This window comes from Gekko japonicus, unplaced genomic scaffold, assembly GCF_001447785.1.
Source record: "Gekko japonicus isolate JY-2015 unplaced genomic scaffold, Gekko_japonicus_V1.1 scaffold441, whole genome shotgun sequence".
In the NCBI taxonomy this organism is placed as follows: domain Eukaryota; kingdom Metazoa; phylum Chordata; class Lepidosauria; order Squamata; family Gekkonidae; genus Gekko; species Gekko japonicus.
This window is the reverse complement of record NW_015172017.1, coordinates 238,455-261,833: the sequence shown is the minus strand read 5'-3', so window position 1 is coordinate 261,833 and position 23,379 is coordinate 238,455. Positions and strand designations below refer to the sequence as shown.

General features: G+C 48.0%; 1 protein-coding gene across 1 annotated transcript; it reads left to right on the top strand.

Annotated features, from left to right (window-relative positions):
* The first annotated feature begins 518 nt into the window (after positions 1–518).
* On the top strand, positions 519–17,440 carry ZNHIT1 (zinc finger, HIT-type containing 1). The gene is made up of 5 exons (XM_015420454.1): positions 519–820; positions 8,563–8,733; positions 11,997–12,076; positions 14,841–15,010; positions 17,236–17,440. Exons 1-5 carry the CDS (start codon positions 799–801, stop codon positions 17,255–17,257), a joined length of 465 nt encoding a protein of 154 aa, XP_015275940.1. The 5' UTR covers positions 519–798; the 3' UTR covers positions 17,258–17,440.
* Positions 17,441–23,379: the final 5,939 nt, after the last annotated feature.

Genomic DNA, 23,379 nt, shown 5'->3' with positions numbered 1-23,379 from the left:
GTAGGCCCTCTGCACATGTTCAGAAGAACTTTCTTTTTGGTGACTTCGAAACCCGGGAGCTGAAAGAAGTGTCAGAGGGTAAGTGAGCCCTGTCTCCGTTTCAAATAAAACTTTGCTCCTTTATTTTACAGGAAGGAAAAAATAACCCATGACTAGAGAGCAATGCTCCCTCTAAGCTGTGGAGTCTTGTGAGCAAAAATCCTACTTTGTGAGCTACTGGCATTAAAGTTGTGAGCGAGCAATTTGGCTACTGCATAAATTAATTTGCTCTGGAGCCCTCCTTCCTGAGTGAAGACAAAAATGTGTGAGCCACAGGCTAAAATAACTGAGCTGGCTCACACTCATCTTAGAGGGAACACTGCTAGAGAGTCTTTCTTCGAAATATGGTGGAGTTCAGGACCCAGAGAATCAATAGTGGCCGTGGCTGAAACAATTCCATTGGCGGGCTTGGGGGGGTGGAAACGTTGCTCAGACGCTCTGACAGGGGCGTGGCTTCCAAGAGCAGGCGGAAACGCGTGTGCCTCTAGCAACATGGCTGCGCCCAGCTGGGAGTAGACGAGTCCTTGTTTTCCATAGGGTTTTAAAGAGACTAGAGTCGCCCGCAACCTGAACTTCCGGAGATAACTATTAGCCGTAATTCTCTATGGCTTTAGCTGAATAAGGGACCCAAAGTGAGGCTGCTCTGTCCTGGTGCACATCTATGGTGGAAGCCGGCTACATTTCGCATCGGGAGAGTGACTGGGGGGAAAAACGTGTTTTCTGCCGTTGAGGACTGCATCGCTTTGGTTTGCTTGCAGCATGGTGGAAAAGAAAGTATCAGGTACTTCTGGAGGAGGGGGTGGGAATGGGGGGGGGGGCGACGAGAGCCTGTAAAGCCAGTGCTCCTTGCTTTAAGAAGGGGCGAAGGGGGCTTTGACTCTGTGCGCTGTCCTATTCAGACTCTGGAAAGACGCCAGAAATCTTGTTGGTCTCTAAGGTGCCGCAGGATTCGAATCTGGCTCTTCTTCTGTAAACTGACACGGCCACCCTCTGAAAGTCACTCTACGAAAATCGCTCTTCGTTCCAAAGCATCTCAGGGCGACCAGACAGAACGATCATTCGCTTTGTCCAGGGCTTTTCTGGCGTGAGGAGCCCCTTTTTTAAATCGCGCGGGTGCATCATGCTAGTCTTCGTTGAGTTGCAGAGTACAGATCCAGCTGACCGCATCGTAGGGTCGCCTCCAGGTGGGGCCTGGAGATCTCCTGGAATTCCCGGTGACTGGGATCAGTTCCTCTGGAGAAAAATGGGTGCTTTGAAGGGTGGGGTCTCTGGCGTTATACGCTGTTGAGGTCCTTCCCCTCCTCAAACCGTGCCCTCCCCAGACTCCACCCACAAATGTTGAGAATTTTTCCAGCCTAGAGTTGGCAACCCTGCCTGATGCATCTCTTGTGATGTGGGTGTGATACATCTGGCTTCATTTTGTGCTTGGATGCAATGTGGTTCATTCCTGAACATATAACCCTTGCCTTCTACTGAGTTAGAGTAGTGTTCTGTCAAGCTCGGTCTTTTTGTTGTTGTTCAGTCGCACAGTCGAGTCCGATTTTTTGTGACCCCATGGACCAGATCACGCCAGGTTCTGCTTGGCAAGAGACATTGACAGATGATCTGCCGTTGCCAGCCTCTGCACAGCACCCCCTCGTGTTCCTTGGTGGTCTCCCATCCGAATACTAGCCAGGGCCGACCCTGCTTAGCTTCCAAGATCTGATGCGCTCCGACTAGCCTGGGCCATCTGGGTCAGGACTGGTTACATGCTACGTGACCTTTCTAAAATGGAGATGCTACTGATTGAACCTGGGGCCTTCTGTGAACACAGCAGATTCTGTGGTGTTCAACTGTGGCTTGCCTCTGAGGTGTGTGTGGTGCTCGCAGAGTGCCTGAGCATGTGGAGAATGCCTTCTTACACTCCATAATCTGCACATGATTTGGAAGGCTTGTGAGCCACAGGATGTGGTTTCCAGGGATCGAGCCTTGGCGTCCTTCCCAGGGGAAACAGAGGGAAGCCTGCCATGCCGAAACAGCATCCACAGCAGGGGGAGAAGAAGAGATTGGGTTTATACCCGGCCCTTCACTTGGGAGTCTCAGAGCGGCTTATAAACTCCTTTCCCTTCCCCTCCCCACAACAGACACCCTGTGAGGTGAGTGGGGCTGAGAGAGCTGTGACAGAAACTGCTCTTTTTCAAGGACAGCTGTGCCAGAGCTTGTGACTGACCCAAGGTCACATCAGCAGGTGCAAGTGGAAGAGTGGGGAATCAAACCCGGTTCTCCCAGATTAGAGTCCACGCACTTAACCAACTACACCAAACAAGTCCACCTCTGTGTGGATAACACCGGGGTTAAGATAAGAGATGCCCAGCAGGCTGTTTGGGATAAGGCAAAAGAGACCTCTCAAGTTCTTCAGAAGAGTCCTGTAGGATCACAGCAGCAGTCCATCTGATTTCTATTTATTTGTTTATTTTTGAATTTATATCCCGCTCTCCCCGAAGGCTCAGGGCAGCTAACAAAGAGGCACGAGTGCCAAAGTTAAAACAGACAAAAGCAGAATAAAACAATACAATACAAAACACTAAAGTGTCGGTGCTCTAGATGCCGCAGAATCGTTAGTTGCAAGACGGGGTTCTGGAAAAAGTTATTAATTCCAGGCCAACAGCATACCTCCTAGCTGCACAACCATCTCATCTTCATCCAGGGATGTCTCTCACCCCATTTAATACCCGCACAATTGATGATCGAGGTGTGATGGTGGGGGGTAACGATGATGGAATAGTGGTGGCGGCGGCTCCTACTCAAAAGCCTGGCGGAAGAGCTCCGTCTTACAGGCCCTGCGGAACTGCGCAAGGTCCCGCAGGGCCCAGATCTCCCCCGGGAGCTCATTCCACCAGGTAGGAGCCGCCACCGAAAATGCCCTGGCCCTATCCATAAAATAGTTACTAGCCACAAAATAGTTACAGGGAAGACAAAAAGAAATACTTCACTCAATGAGTAATTAAATTACAGAGTTCTTTGCCAGCACAGGTAGCAATGCCAGGGCTATTTTTGGGCAGGAACACACAGGAACGGAGTTCCGGCTAGCTCCTGAGTCGGCCACGCCCAGCAGGAACTTATTAGCATAATAGGCCACACCCAACAGCAGAAACTCATTAGGATTGGCTACATTTGGGGTGTGTGGTCTAACAAAAGGTTCCTGCTACAAAAAAAGCCCTGGGTTTTGACAACAAACAAGGTAAACAGAATAAGAAGCAAAAGGTGGGTGTGGCTGGATGACCGCACTTTTGGTGGCATGGGGGTGTGGCCTAATATGCTAATTTGCTGTGCTGTCAGGGGTGTGGCCTACTATGTGAATGAGTTCCTGCTATTGGGTGTGGCCTGTTATGCTAATGAGTTCCTGCTGGGCTTTTTCTACCAAAAAAAAGCCCTGGCAATGACCATGAACATAGATAGTTTCAAAATGGGGCTGGACAGGTTCATGGCGGAGAGGTCCCTTAGGGGCTGCTGGCCATGGTTAGCAAAGGGAACCTTCCTATTCAGAGGCAGTAGACCTCTGAAATCCCAGTGCTGGGAAGCGACATCAGAGGAAGTCCTTGGCATCTCTGTCCTGTTTGTTTGCCCTCCAGGGCAACTAGTTGGTCACTGTATGAAGCAGGATGCTGGACTAGATGGGGTATAAATGAAGCTGATAATTATAAAAAAATGTTATAAAATAATATGCAGGCTTTCATTTCCCCCCCAGATAATTTAGGTGTGTGGTCATATTGGCCTGCAGGAGGAGAGCAAGGTTTGAGTCCAGTTAGCACCTTAAGAGACCAACAAGCTATCCAGGGCTTAAGCTTTTGAGAGTCAAATCGCCCGTCATCAGAGGTCCTCATCAGGGTGGACGTTAATGGAAGAAAACAAACAGGGAAATGGAACAAAAATGCGATGAATCAGGGTGTGGTGACGAAGTCCCTCTTATTAAAATATTTAGACTGTGGACTGTAAAAACAAAACCCCTTAATAAAACCCTAGTTTAATTGCAAACAGGAAGGACCAGTGTACGCTTCTCAGTCCTGGTGCCGAGACCTTTTTTAATCCTTCCAGAACATCTGTTACCAGTCTGGTGCCGTTGCTCCCTGTGTAGACTGGGTGACTTCTCCCCCTTAGCACGCCACAACACATTTCTGCAAATGAAGTTTTGGAGTACTACGGTTCAGCGCTGCCGATTTATAAGACTAAGCATGTGTAATAAGTGTTCCATGTCGACCTGCTTCTGGTAGCTCTAAGATATTTGAGAGGGGCGGTGGCTCAGTGGCAGAACATCTGCTTTGCATGCTAAGGGTCCTAGGTTCAATCACAACATCTCTGGGTAAAAGATCAGGCAGCAGGTGATGTGAAAGACCTCTGCCTGAGACCCTGGGAACTACTGGTAGTTTAACTACAGATGTAAAATTTCTGGAAATTTTGAAGCTCGGAAAAAAACCCGTTTCCCCCCCCCCCCCCCCTCCCCCGCTCTCGTGTTGTCATCTGTGTTTATTAGCATTTCTTTTGTCTTTTCTAGATTGAAAGTCATTCTGTTACTTTAGGAACATAAAATATGACTATGGACATTTTTACTTGGCATGAAATTATCACAACTAGCATATTAAAAATATAGTGTATCCAAACAATTATTACAAACAGAATACCCACCCACATGCAAAAACAAAACTGAAACCTTTTTATTTTCTTCTGACAATCGCACCTCCTAAAGGAAGAAATGCATCTTGTTCTTGCATTGGAGGGTTCAGTTTGTAACCTAGGACTTGCTTGTCCTCAGTGCACAGAAATTAGATCAATCTGATACCATATATATATATTTTAGAAATGATTTGGAAAATATTTGAACACCTTGTCTTAAAATATTTTATTCATCATGTTAAAATAAAACGTTCCATAATCAATTTTTTTCTTTTCTTTTTTCAATTTTTTGGAAAAAAACAAAAAATGCTTCAGGAAAAAACCGGAAGAAAACCGTTTCCCCCCCCGAATTTTTCCGGTTTTTTTCCGGGCCTTCACATCTCTACGTTTAACTAGCCAATACTGACCTTTATGAACCAAGGGTCTTATTTAGTATAATGCCACTTTGTGTATATTGCTGGCCCCAAAAAAGCTGATTTTTTTTGCCATGTTAGAACTAACAATAGATTCAGGTGGGTAGCTGTGTTGGTCTGGAACAACAGAACAAAGTTTGAGTCCTGAAGAAGTGTGCGTACACACAAAATCTTACACCTAGAATAAAACTTTGTTGGTCTTAAAGGTGCCACCGGACTCAAACTTTGTTCTAGAACTAACAATGTTTGTTCTCAAACAAATCTAGAGTTCAGTGGTACCTTTAAGACCAACAAAGGTTTATTCATGGTACGACCTGATGTGTGCATGCACACTTTTTCTAGCATGGGTGATACCACCTGTCACCACAGGAGGGTGCATTCAGACAACATACACTTGTGCGGTGATGGTTACAAGTCGCTGTGTTGTTCCAGAATCCAAACGCAGACAGCCGTGTAATACTGTTTATTATGAAGAACCAAAATACTTCAAGGCACTGTGCGAACCTTTGAGTTCTCCAGAACTCTTCCGTCAGGATGGCTGTTTTAAAAAAATGAAAGAAAAAAAGCAAGGGAGGAGAGAGGTATTTCAGGCTCTGGTCTGCCTGAGGTGTTGAATGCCAGCTGGGTTGGAATAGATAAGATGGTGGTGGAAGGAGCCAGTGCGCCTTTTGGGGGAAAGGGAAAATGGAAGAGGCTGGTTGAAAATATCAGAAGCCATTGTCGCTCAAGTGCTTCTCTGTCAACATTACAGGCCCTTTAAATGGGGGAGGGGCTGTTGGCTCAGTGGTAGAGCATCTACTTGGACTGTAGAAGGTCCCAGGTTCAATTCTTGGCATCTCCAGTTAAAAGGTAGGCGATGCAGAAGACCTTTGGCTTGAGACTTCTGGGGAGCCGCTGCCAGTTTGCATTGGCAATACGCAGGGCGCTTTTGCCGGCCCTTGGACAGGCTGGAGAAGGTATGAGGAGCCAGTTTGGTGCAGTGGTTAAGTGTGCGGTCTCTAATCTGGGAGAACCGGGTTTGCTTCCCCACTCCTCCACTTGCACCTGCTGATGTGACCTTGGGTCAGTCACAAGCTCTGGCACAGCTGTCCTTGAAAAAGAGCCGTTTGTGTCAGAGTCCTCTCAGCCCCACCCACCTCACAGGGTGTCTGTTGTGGGGAGGGGAAGGGAAAGGGGTTTGTAAGCCGCTCTGAGACTCCAAGTGAAGGGCGGGGTATAAATCCAATTTCTTCTTCTTCTTCTTCTTCTTCTTCTTCTTCTTCTTCTTCTTCTTCTTCTTCTCCCCGATCCTTCCAGGGGGCCCCTGGCCCGCCCGCCTCAGAGTCGCTGGGGTGTGTGGGTCACTCTCCAGGCCTTCCCTGTGTAGCCAGGCACGCAGAGGTTTTGGCTGTAGTGGACATGGCCAACTCTGAAGCCAGCCGGAACTCCGTTCCTGTGTGTTCCTGCCCAAAAATAGCCCTGGATACTGACCTGGCTGGACTAATCGGATTCAGTATGAGGCAGCTTCCTGTGTCAGGCTGCGGTCACACACACTAAATAACCCCCTTTCAGTCTATTTTCAAGGCACGTTTGAATTGGATTTTGCCAGTTCGCACAGTAAAAATGCAGCTAAAAAGTGCATTGAAAATGGATTGAAAATGTTTATTTATTTATTTTATTTATTTCGGTATTTTTACCCCGCCCTCCCCACAATTTAATGTGTGTGTGTGTGTGTTTTGTTTTGTGTGTGTTTTTTAAATTATTGAGAAACAATAAGAGTCTATAACTTTTAAGGTTGCCTGTTTTCTTCAATCTGCAATTCAAATTAGGGAAACTATAAACATCGGGGTTTTTTCCTTGCTGTTTGTTTGTATCACAGTCACATTTTTGATGTATTCCTACATTTTAATGTACTTTTATCTCTGACATGCCAATAAAGGTTATCTGTCTGTCTGTCTTGCAATAAGGGTACAATATCCATCAACTTTCAACAGAGCTGCATCTATAAAGTAACACAAATCAAATAATTAACATTCAGTATTAATTCAGTATTATGATAATCATTCAATTGTCATTAGAAAGCTAAAATTAGCTCAGGCATCAGAACCAAAAGGACTTCCGTGTTTGAATTTCCATTTCAGAGATGGAGCCCACTTATTAATTACATATGACTCATTGACCTGTAACTCTGGACGTTGAATGTCATCCGAAATTTTTTCCATAATAAAAAAATCCCGCAATTTTGTGTACCAAAGATGGATCGTTGGAGGGCTTTTGTCTTTCCACTTTATCGCTATTATGTTTTTTGCTGCCGTGACCATCATCATAATCAGGTCTTTCTCAAGTTTGGAGACTTTAAAGGTTTCCCATAAATTCAAAAGGATCACCTCAGGGTTCAGTGGAATTGTGACATTTGTTCTACAAGCGATTTCCGAGGCTATTTGCTCCCAAAACGACCTGATCACCTTGCGCGTCCGCGAATCGTGGGAAAAGGTCCCCTTCTGACCGCAGTATTATTATTTTTTTAATATAATTTTTTATTGAAGTATAAATAATAGTACAACCACCACCCATACACCCTATACACTCCCACCTCTCCTGCTTAAAATCGATCCCATATCGTATCTGATGTAAGTCTAAATAAGCAAATTATATTACATTCAGATTTCCTTATACATTCTTATCAATCCAGTTATATACATTTGACCACATAGATGAAAACACTGAGTTTGTTCTTCCGTGGAGTTTTTGTGTTAGATTGTCCATTTCTATCACCTCAATTACTTTATTTATAAAATCTAGCCTATATGGGATTTCATTTCTTTTCCAGTAGCTAGCTAGTACAATTCTAGCTGCCGCTAATAGATTCGTCAAAACGTGTTTATCTCTCTTTTCCCAACTTTCAGGTAATATGTTCAATAAAAATATTTCGGGGTCCAGTGGTATTTGCATTTTTGTTGCCTGGGTGATCACCTGATGTACCTCTTTCCAATATTTCTTTACCGCGTCACACGTCCATCAGGCATGATAGAACGAGCCAAATTGTGTTTTGCACTTCCAACACATATTACTGCATCCAGGATAGAACCTGGCCACCCTGGCGGGAGCTAAATACCATCGATAACATACCTTAAACAGATTTTCCTTTAATGAAACCGCAGTATTATTTAGTGTGTGTGACCGCAGCCTTAATGTGTTAAAAGGCTACGAGCAGAGGTAAGACATGCAAAGTTAGCATAAAGTTTTCAAACCTAATGTGTGACTTGGGCTTCAGGCGTGCGCTGTGAAGAACAGGAAGGCTGCCTCTGCTGGCTGCCATTGGGGGGGGGGGCTGATGCCCACTGAACGGCTGGTGATATCGATGAGGGCTCCAAACAGCTCTTGGCAAAACGGTACCCTGTCAGCCGGTTGGCCTCACAGCCTCTCTCTCTCTCTCTCTCTCTCTCTCTCTCTCTCTCTCTCTCTCTCCTTTTCCCTCCAGTGCGGTCCCAGGACCCCAGCCAGCGACGCATCTTGGATCGGGCCACCCGGCAGCGGCGTCTGAACCGCCAGCTGGAGGCCTTGGAGAACGACAATTTCCAGGACGACCCTCACGCGAACATGCCCCAGCTTGTGAAGCGGCTGCCGCAGTTCGACGATGATGCTGAAACGGGTGAGTCCCGGGACGGGACCTGGTGGCTGTCGCCCTCCTCTCACGACGACGTGTGTCTCTGCCCTCTGCCGGACAGGCTCTGCTGCATAGTGGTTAGCAGGGGTCATTTCTTGGAAAAAGAGGTGCAGGAGCTCATTAGCATAACTTATTTGCATAACTCATTTGCATAGGCCACAGCCCCCCGACATCACCGGAAGTGTGTCAGAAGGCAACACCCACCGCTCAGGCTCCACTGTTGGATTGCTTGCTTTTGGGGGGGGGGGTTGAAATGCGCAGATCTGCCCTCACAGAGGAGGGAGAGCTTGTACCTGAAGGGGAGGGGGGCTCTGCACCTTACCTGGCTGCTTCTTGCTCCTCGTGGCCCGACTGAGGACTGCTGGGAGCAGGGGGCGGGGCTTGTTGTATGTGCCCGCCCCCTGGGCTCCTTACTGCCGGAGCTCCGCTCCTGTGCGCTCCCACAGGAAATGACCCCTGGGTTAGAGAAGGGGGGTCCCCCAACCTTTTTAAACCTGCGGGCACCTTTGGGAGTCTGACATAGCATGGTGGGCGCAGCCACGGAATGTCCGCACACAAAATGGCTGCCCCGGCTTATGTTCAGTCACGCAGTGCGGACGCTCGTGCTGCGGTGGCAGCTGCTGCCAAAGCAACCTAGTTAAAAATCTGCACAGCCAATCAAATCTCCAGTGGCCATCCAGAAGCCTAGTGGGGTAAAAGCCTTAGCTGGCCCCTCCCACTTTCTAGAAGCGCAGAAAAAGGTGTTGGAGGGCACCATCTTGCCTATGGACACTGTGTTCGGGACCCCTGGGGCAGAGGGTAGGACTAGGCTCTGGGAGGTAAAGGTAAAGGTCTCCCTTGCTCGAAAGCCAGTCAAATCCAACTCTAGGGTTGCGGTGCTCGTCTCCGTTTCAAAGCCGAAGAGGCAGCGCTGTCTGAAGACGTTTCCGTGGTCATGTGGCCGGCCTGACTAAACACCAAGGCGCACGGAACGCTGTTACCTCCCCACCGAAGTGGTCCCTATTTATCTACTTGCAATTTCTTGCTTTCAAACTGCTAGGTTGGCAGGAGCTGGAACTGGAGATGGGAGCTCACTCCATCATGCGGCACCAGGGTCTCGAACTGCTGAACTACTGACCTTCCACATTCTGCAGTTCAGTGTCTTAACCACTTGAGCCACCGCAGCTCCGGGTAGACTCTGGGAGACCCGGGTTCAAATCCCTGCTCTACCATGGAAGCTTGCTGGGCGACCTTGGGTCAGGGTCATGCCCTCACCCAACCTACCTTTCAGGGCTGTTCTGAGGATATAATGGGGGGGAGGGAGAATGACATATGCCGCCCTGAGCTCCTTGGGAAGAAGGACAGGATGAAAAATGTGGTAGAGAGGCAAATGAGTCTTTGAGGCATTGAATGGGGACAAGTGAGAGAAAAGGAGGGAAACTGGGAGATTAAATTGTTTTATTTGTTGACTTCACTTTATCCCCACCTTTCTCCCTCGTGGGGGCCCAAAGTGACTTGTCTCTTTCTCCCATCCTCTGTTTAGTTGTTTTTTAAAAATAATTAAATAAATAAATTTTTCAAAATAATTAAATAAATAATTAATAATATGGTCTGGGTCCAGCCTACCTGAGGGACCGCCTTTCCCTGTATGTTCCCCCAAGAGCGCTACGGTCGGGGCCCCAAAACCTTCTAACCATACCGGGCCCCAAGGAGGCTAAGTTGGTCGTCACGAGGGCTAGGGCTTTCTCGGTGGTGGCCCCTGCCTGGTGGAATGAGCTCCTGGAGGAGATCCGGGCCCTGCGGGATCTGGGGCAATTCCGCAGGGCCTGTAAGACGGAGCTCTTCCACCAGGCTTTCGATTAGGGGCCGCCGCCGCTGCCCCCCCCTTGTTTGATATGTGGTGCCCTCTCTGATGTTGTAGTATGGATGCTGTGTAGTTCGAGCACTTTATTATCTGTTTAGGTTTTTAAATTGTATATTATGGTTTTAAATTGTATTATAGTATTCGATGTTTTATGAGCAAGTTTTTGCTATGTAAGCCGCCCTGAGCCCTACGGGGGAGGGCGGGATATAAATTTAACAAACAAATAAATAAATAAATAAAATATTAAAAGATAAGTCAAGTATACATAAACAAGATTGCTGTTTTAACATTAATACAAACTGTAAGTGCAGATACAGGAGCTGCGGTGGCTCAAGTGGTTAAGACGCTGAACTGCAGGCTGTGGCAGGTCAGTAGTTCAGCAGTTCAAGACCCGGGTGCCGCATGATGGAGTGAGCTCCCATCTCTAGTTCCAGCTCCTGCCAACCTAGCAGTTCGAAAGCAAGAAATTGCAAGGAGATACCGTATTTTTTGGACCATAAGACGCACTTTTTCTTCCAAAAAAAGTGAGGGGGAAAGTGTGTGCGTCTTATGGACCGAATACTGAGCCCCAGGGTTCAGAATATTTTTTCCCCTGTTTTCCTCCTCTAAAAACTAGGTGCGTCTTATGGTCAGGTGCGTCTTATGGTCCGAAAAATACGGTAAATAGGGACCACGTCAGTGGGAAGGTAACAGCGTTCCGTGCACCTTGGTGTTTAGTCATGCCGGCCACATGGCCACGGAAACGTCTTCGGACAGTGCTGGCTCTTCGGCTTGGAAACGGAGATGAGCACCGCAACCCTAAAGTCGGATTCGACTGGCTTTCGAGCAAGGGAAACCTCAAGTGCAGATACATCTATCACAATGCCGTCTATTAAGTTGCCAGCAGGATCTTCCTGTGTCCATAGCCTTGTCACTATCTCGTGATTTTCCAATTATTCTACTATTACTAAAGTCATAACGTATAATAAATCCAGATATATTTTAGCAGGACCTCAATAGTATTCTATGAGAGTGCTCAGACCATAAAAAATTCTCATGGATGTATCCATTCTGCATAGCCAGTATTTGCTGGTAATACATCATTTTCTGCAAAATATGTTATGAAAGGACACCCTTTTCGAATGAATCTGGAATGGGACCCCGCATACCCTGTGAGTGTGTGAGGCTGGGAGAGTGTGACTGGCCCGAGGCCACCCAGCAGGCTTCCATGGCAGAGCAGGGATTTAGAACCTGGGTCTCTCCCGTTCCTAGTCCAACACTCTAACCTGTACACCAGACTAGCTCTGGTAGTGCGGACCTTGAGTCACCCCCCTGTAGACTCTGTCTGGGCATCACCGCCGGCTGTCTTCTCGTTGAAAGTGCTCTCTGACGCCACTTCCCCCCCCCCTCATTGCCATGTTCGCAGGGAAGAAAAAGAAGAAAACCCGCGGGGATCATTTCAAGTTGCGTTTCCGCAAGAACTTCCAGGCTTTGTTGGAGGAGCAGGCAAGTGTCAGTCCTCCCGCTTCCAATTGCAGGGCTCGGGTGGGGCACGTAAAGTTGCTGTTTTTGCCTTTTGTGTGCGCATGTTTGTCTTTCCCAGACGTTCAGGGGCTGGTGCCGAATTAACGGTCTGAACACCGAGCAGTTAGAGTCACTCCCTTGCAACTGATTTTTGAGGGAGGGAGCCATAAAACGGTTAACAGCTTCAGGGGGTGGAAATTTACGATCTGTTTTATGAGGAACTCTAAACCTGTTCGTTTTTTAATTGCACTTCTGGGGCGTTGATGGGGCTTTGATGTGGAACAGCCCTGACCTGGATGGCCGGGGCTAGCCTGATCCTGCCAGAGCTCGGAAGCCAGGCAGGGCTGCCCCTAGCCAGTGGTGCAAAATGCCTCGGCCAGGCTTCTGGTGGGACTCCCTATTCGCGAGCACATCCAGCCTGTGCTTAAGGCATTCGACTCCTTCCCCTTCCCCTCCCCACAACAGACACGGTGGGGCTGAGAGAACTGCTCTTGAGAGGAGAGCCCTGAGAGAAGTGACTGACCCAAGGTCACCCAGCTGGCTGCATGTGGAGGAGGAGTCGGGAATAGAGATGTGGAGGCCCGGGAAAAAAAACCGGAAAAATTTGGGGAAAAACCGTTTCCCCCCCGTTTTTTTCCTGAAGCCTTTTTGTTTGTTTTTTCTGAAAAATTGGAAAAATTGAAAAAAGAAAAGGAAAGGAATCATTTCTAATATATATAGATATATGGTATCAGATTGATTTAATTTCTGTGCACTGAGGACAAGCAAGTCCTAGGTTACAAACTGAACTCTCCAATGCAAGAACAAGATGCATTTCTTCCTTTAGGAGGTGCGATTGTCAGAAGAAAATAAAAAGGTTTCAGTTTTGTTTTTGCATGTGGGTGGGTATTCTGTTTGAAATAATTGTTTGGATACGCTATGTTTTTAATATGCTAGTTGTGATCGTTTCATGCCAAGTAAAAATGTCCAAATATGTCCATAGTCATATTTTATGTTCCTAAAGTAACAGAATGACTTTCAATCTAGAAAATCTAGAAAAGACAAAAGAAATGCTAATGTAGCATTTTTTTTCGATTTTTCCAAAAATGTCCATTTTTTCCCCAGAAAAAAACGGAAAAAACCCGAGTTTTTTTCCGAGCTTCAACATTTCCGGAAATTTTACATCTCTACCGCCTTTCCCCACATGTTCCCCCGAGAGCGCTGCGATCAGGGGCCCAGAACCGGCTGGCCCTCCCGAGTCTCAAGGAGGCCAGGCTAGTAACAACCAGGGCCAGAGCTTTCTCGACGGCGGCTCCATTCTGGTGGAATGAGCTCCCGGAAGAGGTCAGGGCCCTGCGGGACCTTTTGCAGTTGCCACAGGGCCTGTAAAACGGAGCTCTTCTGCCGGGCCTTTGGAGCCGCCACCACCACTAACAACTGACAGTCCATGGTTGGAGAGCCCTGTTTCCCCCCTGGGGCTTCTAACGACAGCCTGAGTTTACCGCCTAAGATGACCTAAGAAGACCAAGGAGCTGACTGCGAGATGAGAGAACTAAGTAACGGCACTGCTGCGAAATCACTGATACTAGCGCTTATTGTGGTTTATGGTTTTAGCATCACTTACTTGTATTAATTGATGTTGTTTAATTTTAATCTGTATTATTGTAATTTTATGCTGTTTTATGTAAGCTGCCCTGAGTTGGGCGTGGCTGGGAGGGCGGGGTAGACATTTAATAAATCAGTTTGGTGTCGTGGTTCAGTGCGCGGACTCTAATCTGGGAGAACCGGGTTTGATTCCCCACTCCTCCAGTTGCAGCTGCTGGATGACCTTGGGCAAGCCATAGTTCTGATAAGAGCTGTCCTTGGAAAAGGGCAGTTTCTGTCAGAGCTCTCTCAGCCCCACCTACCTCACAGGGTGTCTGTTGTGGGGAGGGGAAGGAGTTTGTAAGCCGCTCTGAGACTCCTTTGGGTAGTGAAGGGCGGGGGGTATAAATCCAGTCTCTTCTTCTTCAAATCAAATAAATATTTGGATGGGAGACAATGCTCCCTCTGAGCTGTGGAGTCTTGTGAGCAAAATTTCTACTTTGTGAGCTGCTGGCATTAAAGTTGTGAGCGAGTGATTTGGCTCCTGCATAAATTAGCTTGCTCTGGAGTCATCCTCCCTGAGCTAAGACAAAAATCTGTGAGCTGGAGGCTAAAATTCTGTGAGCTGGCTCACACTCACTCAGCTTAGAGGGAACACTGGCAGACCACCAAGGAGTACCAGGGCCATGACATGGAAGCAGGCAATGACAGACCACGTCTGTTCTACTCTAGTCTTGAAAACCCTACGGGGTTCATTGTAGGTCAGCTATGACTGGACGACACTTTCCACCACCAGATGTGCAGTAATAATAATAAAGGCCAATGACAATCCATATCACTGTAGATGCCAGGGGATTGAACCTGGGACTTCCTGCATGCCAAGTATGTTCTCTCCCCCTGACCCACAGCTACTGTTCCCTCTAAGCTGAGTTAGTGTGAGCTAGCTCACAGTTTTTTAGCCTCCAGCTCACACATTTTTGTCTTAGCTCAGGCAGGATGGCTCCAGAGCAAACCAATTTATGCAGTAGCCAAATGACTGGCTCACAGCTTCAATTCCAGTAGCTCACGAAGTAGAATTTTTGCTCACAAGACTCCACAGCTTAGAGGGAACATTGCCCACAGCCCCCTTCTTGTCCGGGTCGTAGCTGTCTTTCTGACCTCTCCTCCTTGGCGTCTTGTACAGAACCTCAACACGAGCGAAGGGCCCAACTATCTCACCGCCTGCGCGCCTCCTTCCAACTTGCCCCAGCGTCACTTCTGCACTGTCTGCGGCTTCCCCTCGAACTACACTTGCGTGTCCTGCGGGGCCCGTTACTGCTGCGTGAAGTGTTTGGGAACGCATCAAGAGACCAGGTGAGACGTGCATATAAATAAACTGCCTGGCTACTCACTTAGGGCGATCAAGGAATCTCATCCAGATGACCAGGCCAGGGAGGTGTCATCAGGCTTGTTTTAGAAGTGTGCTTTGGATATACTTTTAAACCAAATAACAGGATAGAATGGAAACTTCGAACCAGTTAGTCCCCTGTGTCTGTGAAAGTCAAGGATAAGAACATAAGAGACGCCACTGTTGGATCAGGCCAAAGGCCCATCCAGTCCAACACTCTGCGTCACACAGTGGCCAGAAATACCAGGTGTCATCAGGAGGTCCACCAGTGGGGCCAGGACATTAGATGCCCTCCCACTGTTGACCCCCCCAAGCACCAAGATGACAGAGCATCACTTGCCCCAGAGCCCCTATCTATACCTTGTGGCTAATAGCCACTGATGGACCTCTGCTCCATATGTTTATCTAATTCCCTTTTGAAGCCGTCCATGCTTGTAGCCGCCACCACTTCCTGTGGCAGTGAATTCCATGTGTTAATCACTCTTTGGGTGAAGAAGGACTTCCTTTTATCCGTTCTAACCCGACCGCTCAGCAGTTTCATGGAGTGCCCACAAGGAGTTCTTGTATTGTGATAACTAGTGTGGGCTCCTTTCCCTCAGCCGCTGAAGATGCTGGGCAGATCTCTGCAACTGAGGCCTGATTTGATGCTTCAACTTCTTCACTGCAGATCATTTCTCCTCATTTTGTAACTGCCTTCCTTGCCAGGCCCTCTGAAGTCTCACATGGCACCGCCCTTTAGGCCTGCTTGCAACTTGGAATGAAACTTCTTTGGGCTTATCCAAACCAGACTCTGGCTGTGAATTCAAAATTTATTTTATTTATTTCATGTATACCCTGCTTTTCTCCCCTATTACAGATCCAGAGTGGTTTACGTTCCTCCCCTCTGTTTGGTCCAGAATTGGCCTCTAGCCTAGAAATCCCCCTGCCAGTACAAAATTATGTCATGCAGTAGCCAGAAAGTGGAGCTGCGGTGGCTCAAGTGGTTAAGACGCTGAACTGCAGGCTGTGGAAGGTCGGTAGTTCGGCAGTTCGAGACCCGAGCGTGCCGCATGACGGAGTGGGCTCCCGTCTCTAGTTCCCGCTCCTGCCAACCTAGCAGTTTGAAAGCAAGAAATTGCAAGGAGATAAATAGGTACCACTTTGGTGGGATGGTAACAGCGTTCCGTGCTCCTCGGTGTTTAGTCATGCCGGCCACATGACCACGGAAATGTCTTCGGACAGCGCTGGCTCTTCGGCTTGGAAACGGAGATGAGCACTGCAACCCTAGAGTCGGATTCGACTGGCTTTCGAGCAAGGGAACCTTTACCTTTAGCCAGAAAGTGTTTGCACAACTTGAAATCGGCTGTTACGTCATCATTTATTTGGGGGGGGTTCTTATTTCCCCAAGTATACTAATGCTTTTTTTAAAAGAAAAACTTCTTTGGGCAGAGGCTCACGTTGCTATGGAAATAATCAATCCAGAATGGTACCTGAAACGAATATTAGTCCAGAGCAGACCTCCGAAACTTTCTCGGGGAATCGAGCCCCCATTTTGATACATTTCTTAGTGCAGCATTCCTGGCAAACAGAGGGGGGAAAGATCCAAAATGGCTGTTTGTAGAATCATAGAAGGAACCCTTCAAGGTCATCTAGTCCAACCCCCTGCACAATGCAGGAAACTCAGAAATACCTCCCCTATACCCCTCAGTGACCCCTGTTCTATGACCAGAAGATGACAAAAAAACTTCCAGGACCCTGGGCCAAACTGGGCTGGAGAAAAATGGCTTCCTGACCTCAAAGTGGTGACCGGCATTTCCCTGGACTTGTAAGAAAGGGCCACGGGAACTAAGCACTGTTGCAACCCTCCCTGCCCTCCCTCTCATGATCTGCCCAGGTTCACAGCATCTGCATTGCTGTCAGAGGGCCATCAAGCCTCTGCTTGAAAACCTCTTAAGGAGGAGAGCCCACCCCCTCCCGAGGAAGCCTTTTCCACTGCAGAACCGTTCTGTCAGGAGGTTCTTCCTCATGTTTAGCCGAAAACTCTCTTGATGTCATTCCAACCCCGTTAGCTCTCTTTGCCAAAAGACAAAACTAGCTGCACTAAGAGAAGACGCTCGATGGGCTCTGTTCCCTCCCTGCTGTATAGATGTTTAGCGGTACTCATACTTGGACTTGCTTATAGGCTGACATTCTTGCTGTCTCTTACGCGCAGGTGTCTGAAGTGGACGGTTTGAGCTGCATCCCGAGGAACTGCCGTTTGCTGGCCTGTATGTGGAACGTGGTTGAGGGCTGCCTGTTGCCCGTGGATCCATCCAGCTGCCGGGGCCCGTCTCTGTGTCCCATTGAGCTGAGGTGTGGTGGACTGGGTTCTGAGTGCGGAGTGAAGATCACATGCCTTGTACTGATCCGCCACTAGCATCTGAGTAATAAAAACAAGGTGTTTATCCAATTTTGTGTGTGGGACTTTGCTAATCCCCTCAGTCACCTGGAGCAGTTTGTTCTGCCAGTGAAGTCAAACTTAATGTCGATTTGGGGCATTAGAGCCTGGCCCAAAGACTGCCTTGTTATGAAAGGAAGTGGAGAAGGAGCCGTTCCTGGCTTGCAAACTCCCGTAGACCAGGGGTTCTCTGGAAAGTCCCCTGGTAATCAGCTTCCAGCACTCAGGGTTCTCCTGAGAACATCTAGACTGACCCTCTGAGCAGAAGTGTTCTCAAAAGAGCTCTCTCAGCCCCACCCACCTCACAGGGTGTCTGTTGTGGGGAGGGGAAGGGAAAGGAGTTTGTGAGCCGCTCTGAGACTCCTTTGGGTAGTGAAGGGCGGGGTATAAATCCAATCTCCTCTTCTTCTTTTTGGACTGCAACAAGAGAGGGGAGGAAGTCACATCCCACAGATGGAAATCTTTCCCATCCTTAGAAGTTATCGGTGGACCCAGCCCAATATCTGTGCCTCAGATGTTTCGTTAGATGCAGCTGCTTCCTCTGTGCTAGAAGAGCTCAGTGGATCAAACCTCTACTAAAGAAGAAGAAGAGATTGGATTTATACCCCGCCCTTCACTTGGAGTCTCAGAGCGGCTTACAATCTCCTTTCCCTTCCCCTCCCCACAACAGACACCCTGTGAGGTGGGTGGGGCTGAGAGAGAACTCTTGAAAGAAACTGCTCTTTTTCAAGGACAGCTGTGCCAGAGCTTGTGACTGACCCAAGGTCACATCAGCAGGTGCAAGTGGAGGAGTGGGGAATCAAACCCGGTTCTCCCAGATTAGAGTCCGCACACTTAACCACGACACCAAACTGGCTCTCTCAAAAAGCAAACTATTGCCTGTCTCAGCTCATGCCCAAATGCGCCAGGTGGGTAACAGGTACCCTGCAGCCGGGGGCCTCATTTGAGATCGACGAGTCTTGCCATTTGGTAGTGCTGTGCAGGATTGCACACCGGAGGGGCCGTGGCTCAGTGGGAGGGCCTGTGCTTTGCATGCTGAAGACCCCAGGTTCAATCCCCAGCATCTCCAGTTAAAAGGGTTGGGCAGTGGGTGATGTAAAAGGCCTCTGCTTAGGACCCTGGAGAGCAGCTGCCAGTCAGAGAAGACGATAATGACGAAATGATGGCTTGAGGCACAGTTACACCCTTCTAAGTCTGAGTTTATTTATTTATTAGATTTCTGAATTGCCCAACCCTGCAAGCGGGCTCTGGGCGATTTACAGCATTGAAACAGATAAATTACAATCGAAACGATAACAATTATTAAAATGCATGAATAAAACAACCAATCCAGATGGCGAGCGATCCCTTTTTTTGTCGGCTGCCGTGCTCCCTGCGCAGCAGGGCGGGGAAGCGGACATGAGGCCAAAAGGAAAAAAGGAGTGTTATACAAATTAATATCCAGTCAAAAATAGGAGATTGAAGTCAAAACGTGGAGGAAAATCTTGTATTTAATTGCGATCAAACAAGGAAAACAGTTAGGCCAAATGACCCATCAACATTGACTGCTTTCTGAGCCCAAAACCAGGAAATACATGAAGTTAAATACTTAATATGACATCATCATACCATCATCATAAAAGCATAATTGGTTACAAGAAATTAAACGACATTTAAATGAAAATCTCCTTATTGGTCAAATGTAAGAAATCGTGTCACGTATTGACTTGACCTGACCTGAGTCGTATTGGCCAAGGCTTGTTCTCACCCAAACAAAGGTGTTTTTCTCTGATACTGTTAAAAATCCTTTTTGACCCAGACACTATGAAGTTATAACCTAAACAATTAGAACCATGAACCTTATACCTTCTCCTGTACCAAAATAATGCTATTGTCTTGTCTGTTAACATCAGCTGGAAAAATACCCTGACCTACAAAGAAAGAGAGGCCTTCATTACATCCCAGTAAAATCTTATTTAAGAATGAATCTATAAAAACCAGAGAAATATGAATAATCAAAAAAGGGGGGGAAATCGTTATAGCCCTGAAGGCTGACGGGTTCACGATGCAAAGAAGACACGAGAGCCAGGTTGGTGTAGTGGTTAAGTGCGCGGACTCTAATCTGGGAGAACCGGGTTTGATTCCCCACTCCTCCACTTGCACCTGCTGATGTGATCTTGGGTCAGTCACAAGCTCTGGCACAGCTGTCCTTGAAAAAGAGCAGTTTGTGTCAGAGTTCTCTCAGCCCCACCCACCTCACAGGGTGTCTGCTGTGGGGATGGGAAGGGAAAGGAGTTTGTAAGCCGCTCTGAGACTCCCTTGGGTAGTGAAGGGTGGGGTATAAATCCAATCTCTTCTCTTCTTCTCTACGACACAAAACAGCTCTGCAGAAACTGTGTGTCCCAGCCAGGCTGGGCACATTATTTATTGAAAATTTCTTCCCCCGTCCCCTCCCTTTTTCTCCCTGCGTAAGGGAAAGTTACAGGCATACGAGCATAGTTATGGAATGTGTTGATGCCAAAAGCTCACAGCTCCTTATCTTGCCTGTCCCTTTGCCAAGGTAGCTTCTCACAATGAACTCAGCACATCAGCAGATGTTTCCGCCTTGTGCAATTAGCCTGATACCTGGGTTCCCAACCTCCATGCAGGAACAACGTTAATACTCCCGGGCCTGCCTCTCAGGAGTGTATGTTGTTCCTACATAGCACCATCTATAAGAACATAAGAGACACCAATGTTGGATCAGGCCAAAGGCCCATCCAGTCCAACACTCTGTATCACACAGTGGCCAAAAATACCAGGTGCCATCAGGAGGTCCACCAGTGGGGCCAGGCCAGGACATTAGAAGCCCTCCCAATGTTGACCCCCCCCAAGCACCAAGATGACAGAGCAACACTTGCCCCAGAGTCCCTATCGATACCTTGTGGCTAATAGCCACTGATGGACCTCTGCTCCATATGCTTATCCAGTTCCCTTTTGAAGCCGTCCATGCTTGTAGCCGCCACCACTTCCTTTCTATACTACAGGAGGGTGCCAGTTTTAACCGTCACTGTCCTCAACCAAGAGCCTGGCGGGACATCTCTGCCTTACAGGCCCTGTGGAACTGCATCAGATGCTGCAGGGCCCTGACGTTATTCGGCAGAGAGTTCCACCAGTTCGGGGCCAGGACTGAAAAGGCCATGGCCCTAGTTGAGTAACGCCGGTCAGTTGTTATCAGCTGATCTCAGTGCTCTTCTGGGGACATATTGGAGGAGGCGGTCCTGAAGGTTGAAGTCAGTGGGCTGAGACGGGCGTAAATGCTGCTGAGGGTTTGCCTGGGAGGTGGTCATCTGAGGCCCTCTCTGAATCAAAAGCAAGAGACTGCAGGCAGCCCAAAGCCAAATTTTAGTTCAGTTGTGCAATGAATACTCCCAAGAGGCACTTATTTGAGCCATGGCCCTGTTTGTCTTCCTCTGTTACTTATTAACAGGATATTTCCCTCCCACCCCCCAAAATCTCTGAGTTGAATGCCTTGCCACTGCTAGTCCAAAGTTGCTTCTGAACACCCCCGGGCAACTATATACTGCCACTGTTCAAACACTGGATGTTAGTAAGCCAACGGGGCTTCGATGAGCTTGAAGACGCCAAGCACTGGACCACGATGGTGAGCGATGGCCAGTGAATGGCCTTTGAGGTATATCTCAGCTTTGGTCTTGATTGTGGCGTTGAGCGGTTAGTTCTGGGTCACCTATGGATAAGAGAAGAATTGTGAACATTGTGAAGGGAGGGAGTAGAGACCTCCCTCTTCCTGTTGGTTAGGCGGGTTGGTCTGGAGTTGAAAAGCAAGGGTTGAGTCCAGTAGCACCTTAAAAACCTACAAGATTTCCAGGGTATAAGCTTTCATGAGTCAAAGATCCCCGCCTCAGGTACCTTTGCCAGACAGCCTTAACTTTTTTTTGTTTGGTATTTGTGTCCACACCTGGAAGTTGCATTGACTTCTAGTGACTGGCCCCTATGGGGGTCCTGGAGGATATTCACAGAGGTGGCTGAATAAAGCCTGCCCCTGTCCTCCGGACTTGGTATTCCAAGGAATCTCCCATCCAAGTACTAACCACAGTCCACCCTGCTTAGCTTCTGAGCTTTGATGAGATCAGGCTTCCCTTGAGCTATCCAGGTTGGGGCTGAGAGCTTTGACTCTTAAAACCTTATACCCTGGAAATTTTGTCGGTCCCTAAGGTGCTACCCGAGTGTGCCGCATGATGGAGTGAGCTCCCGTCTCTAGTTCCAGCTCCTGCCAACCTAGCAGTTCGAAAGCAAGAATTTGCAAGTAGATAAATAGGTACCACTTCGGTGGGAAGGTCACAGCGTTCCATGCACCTTGGTGTTTAGTCATGCCAGCCACATGATCGTGGAAACGTCTTCGGACAGCGCTGGCTCTTCGGCTTGGAAACGGAGACGAGCACCGCAACCCTAGAGTCGGACTCGACTGGCTTTCGAGCAAGGGAACCTTTACCTTTAAGGTGCTACTGGACTTGAATCTTGATTTACTGTCTACTGGACATGTTGATTTTCACAAAGAAATGTATCAGACTACTGAGACTGGGTCCATCGCTATGGTCTGGCCTCAAAGGGAAGCGAGTCAGAAGTCCACGATAAAATGCAAATGTCCCTGAGATGTCGCCTCCTGTATGGGCTAATCGATTTCAGAGATGGTCGGGTTTTTCTAGGAGAATGGCTCGTGGTAAACTCTGGTCTTCAGTGGAACCATAAAGAAGGTGACCTCTCCCGCATGTTCAGGTGGAAAAGGCGAATCTGCTGTTCTGAGCTTTCTTCTTCCCGTCTTCTTCCGAGAGCAAACAGGGTTGCTGTGGATAAAGATACAGTATTTCCGTGGTGTTGTCTAAGGGGCAGGCTATGGCAAACCACATCTGAATGTCTCTTGCCTTCAAAACCCTATGGCAGGGGTCCCCAACGAGTGGTGCCTTTGGGGGGGGGCTAGGCCACCCGCTAAATGTTTTTAGGAAATAAGTGGGGCCGGATGGAGTTTTCGCCCAGCAAGGCTTCTGATTGGCTGTGCAGATTTTTTTAAAAGGTTGCTTTGGCAAGCGTCTGCCACCACAGTAAGGGCTGCGGTGGCTCAAGTGGTTAAGACACTGAACTGATTGCGACACAGCAGTTTGAGACCCCAGTGCTGCGTGATGGAGTGAGCTCCTGTCTCTGGTCCCGGCTCTGCCAAACTAGCAGTTCGAAAGCAAGAAATCGCAAGTAGATAAACAGATACCACTTGGGTGGGAAGGGTATAGTGCCATAGAGTCTGCCCTCCAAAGCAGCCATTTTCTCCAGGGGCACTGATCTTGGTCGTCTGGAGATGAACTGTAATAGCAGGTAATCTCCAGGTGCCCCCTGGAGGCTGGTAACCCCAAACCTGCCTTATTATGACCAGCAGCTCTACTTGAAACAGAGAGAAATCTCTTCACAGCTTTTGAGCAGTGGCAGATTTTGCATGGTCTAAGTGGTCTTCACTCCAAACGTGAGGGGTGGTAGATACTTGTTAGTACACCTTACAGGGTTTGCGGGGTTGATCTGTGTTTCCAAGAAGCCAGTGAATGAGTGAGCAGTGTCACACATGGAAGGTTTAATGTGGGATTGTTTTCATGCTGTCGTGTGCTAAAGCGCATAAGATCCCAACTACATATTTTAGCCCAAATACTGGAAACTGCTGAGATGGACAAATTGACTATGATATTAAGAGGAAACGACAAAGAAGACTTTGAAAACACGTGGTCAAGATCTTACGACTGGATAAAGGAATATAACAATTAAAATTCCCGGCCCTCTAACCCTTAGCTGAAACAAAAAGAACTAAGAATTATAGATGTAATTACTGATAAAATATAACTGTATGGTGGGGAAAAGTGACAAAAATGTCTAGACTGTAATAAGATACCAAAGACAAAGGGC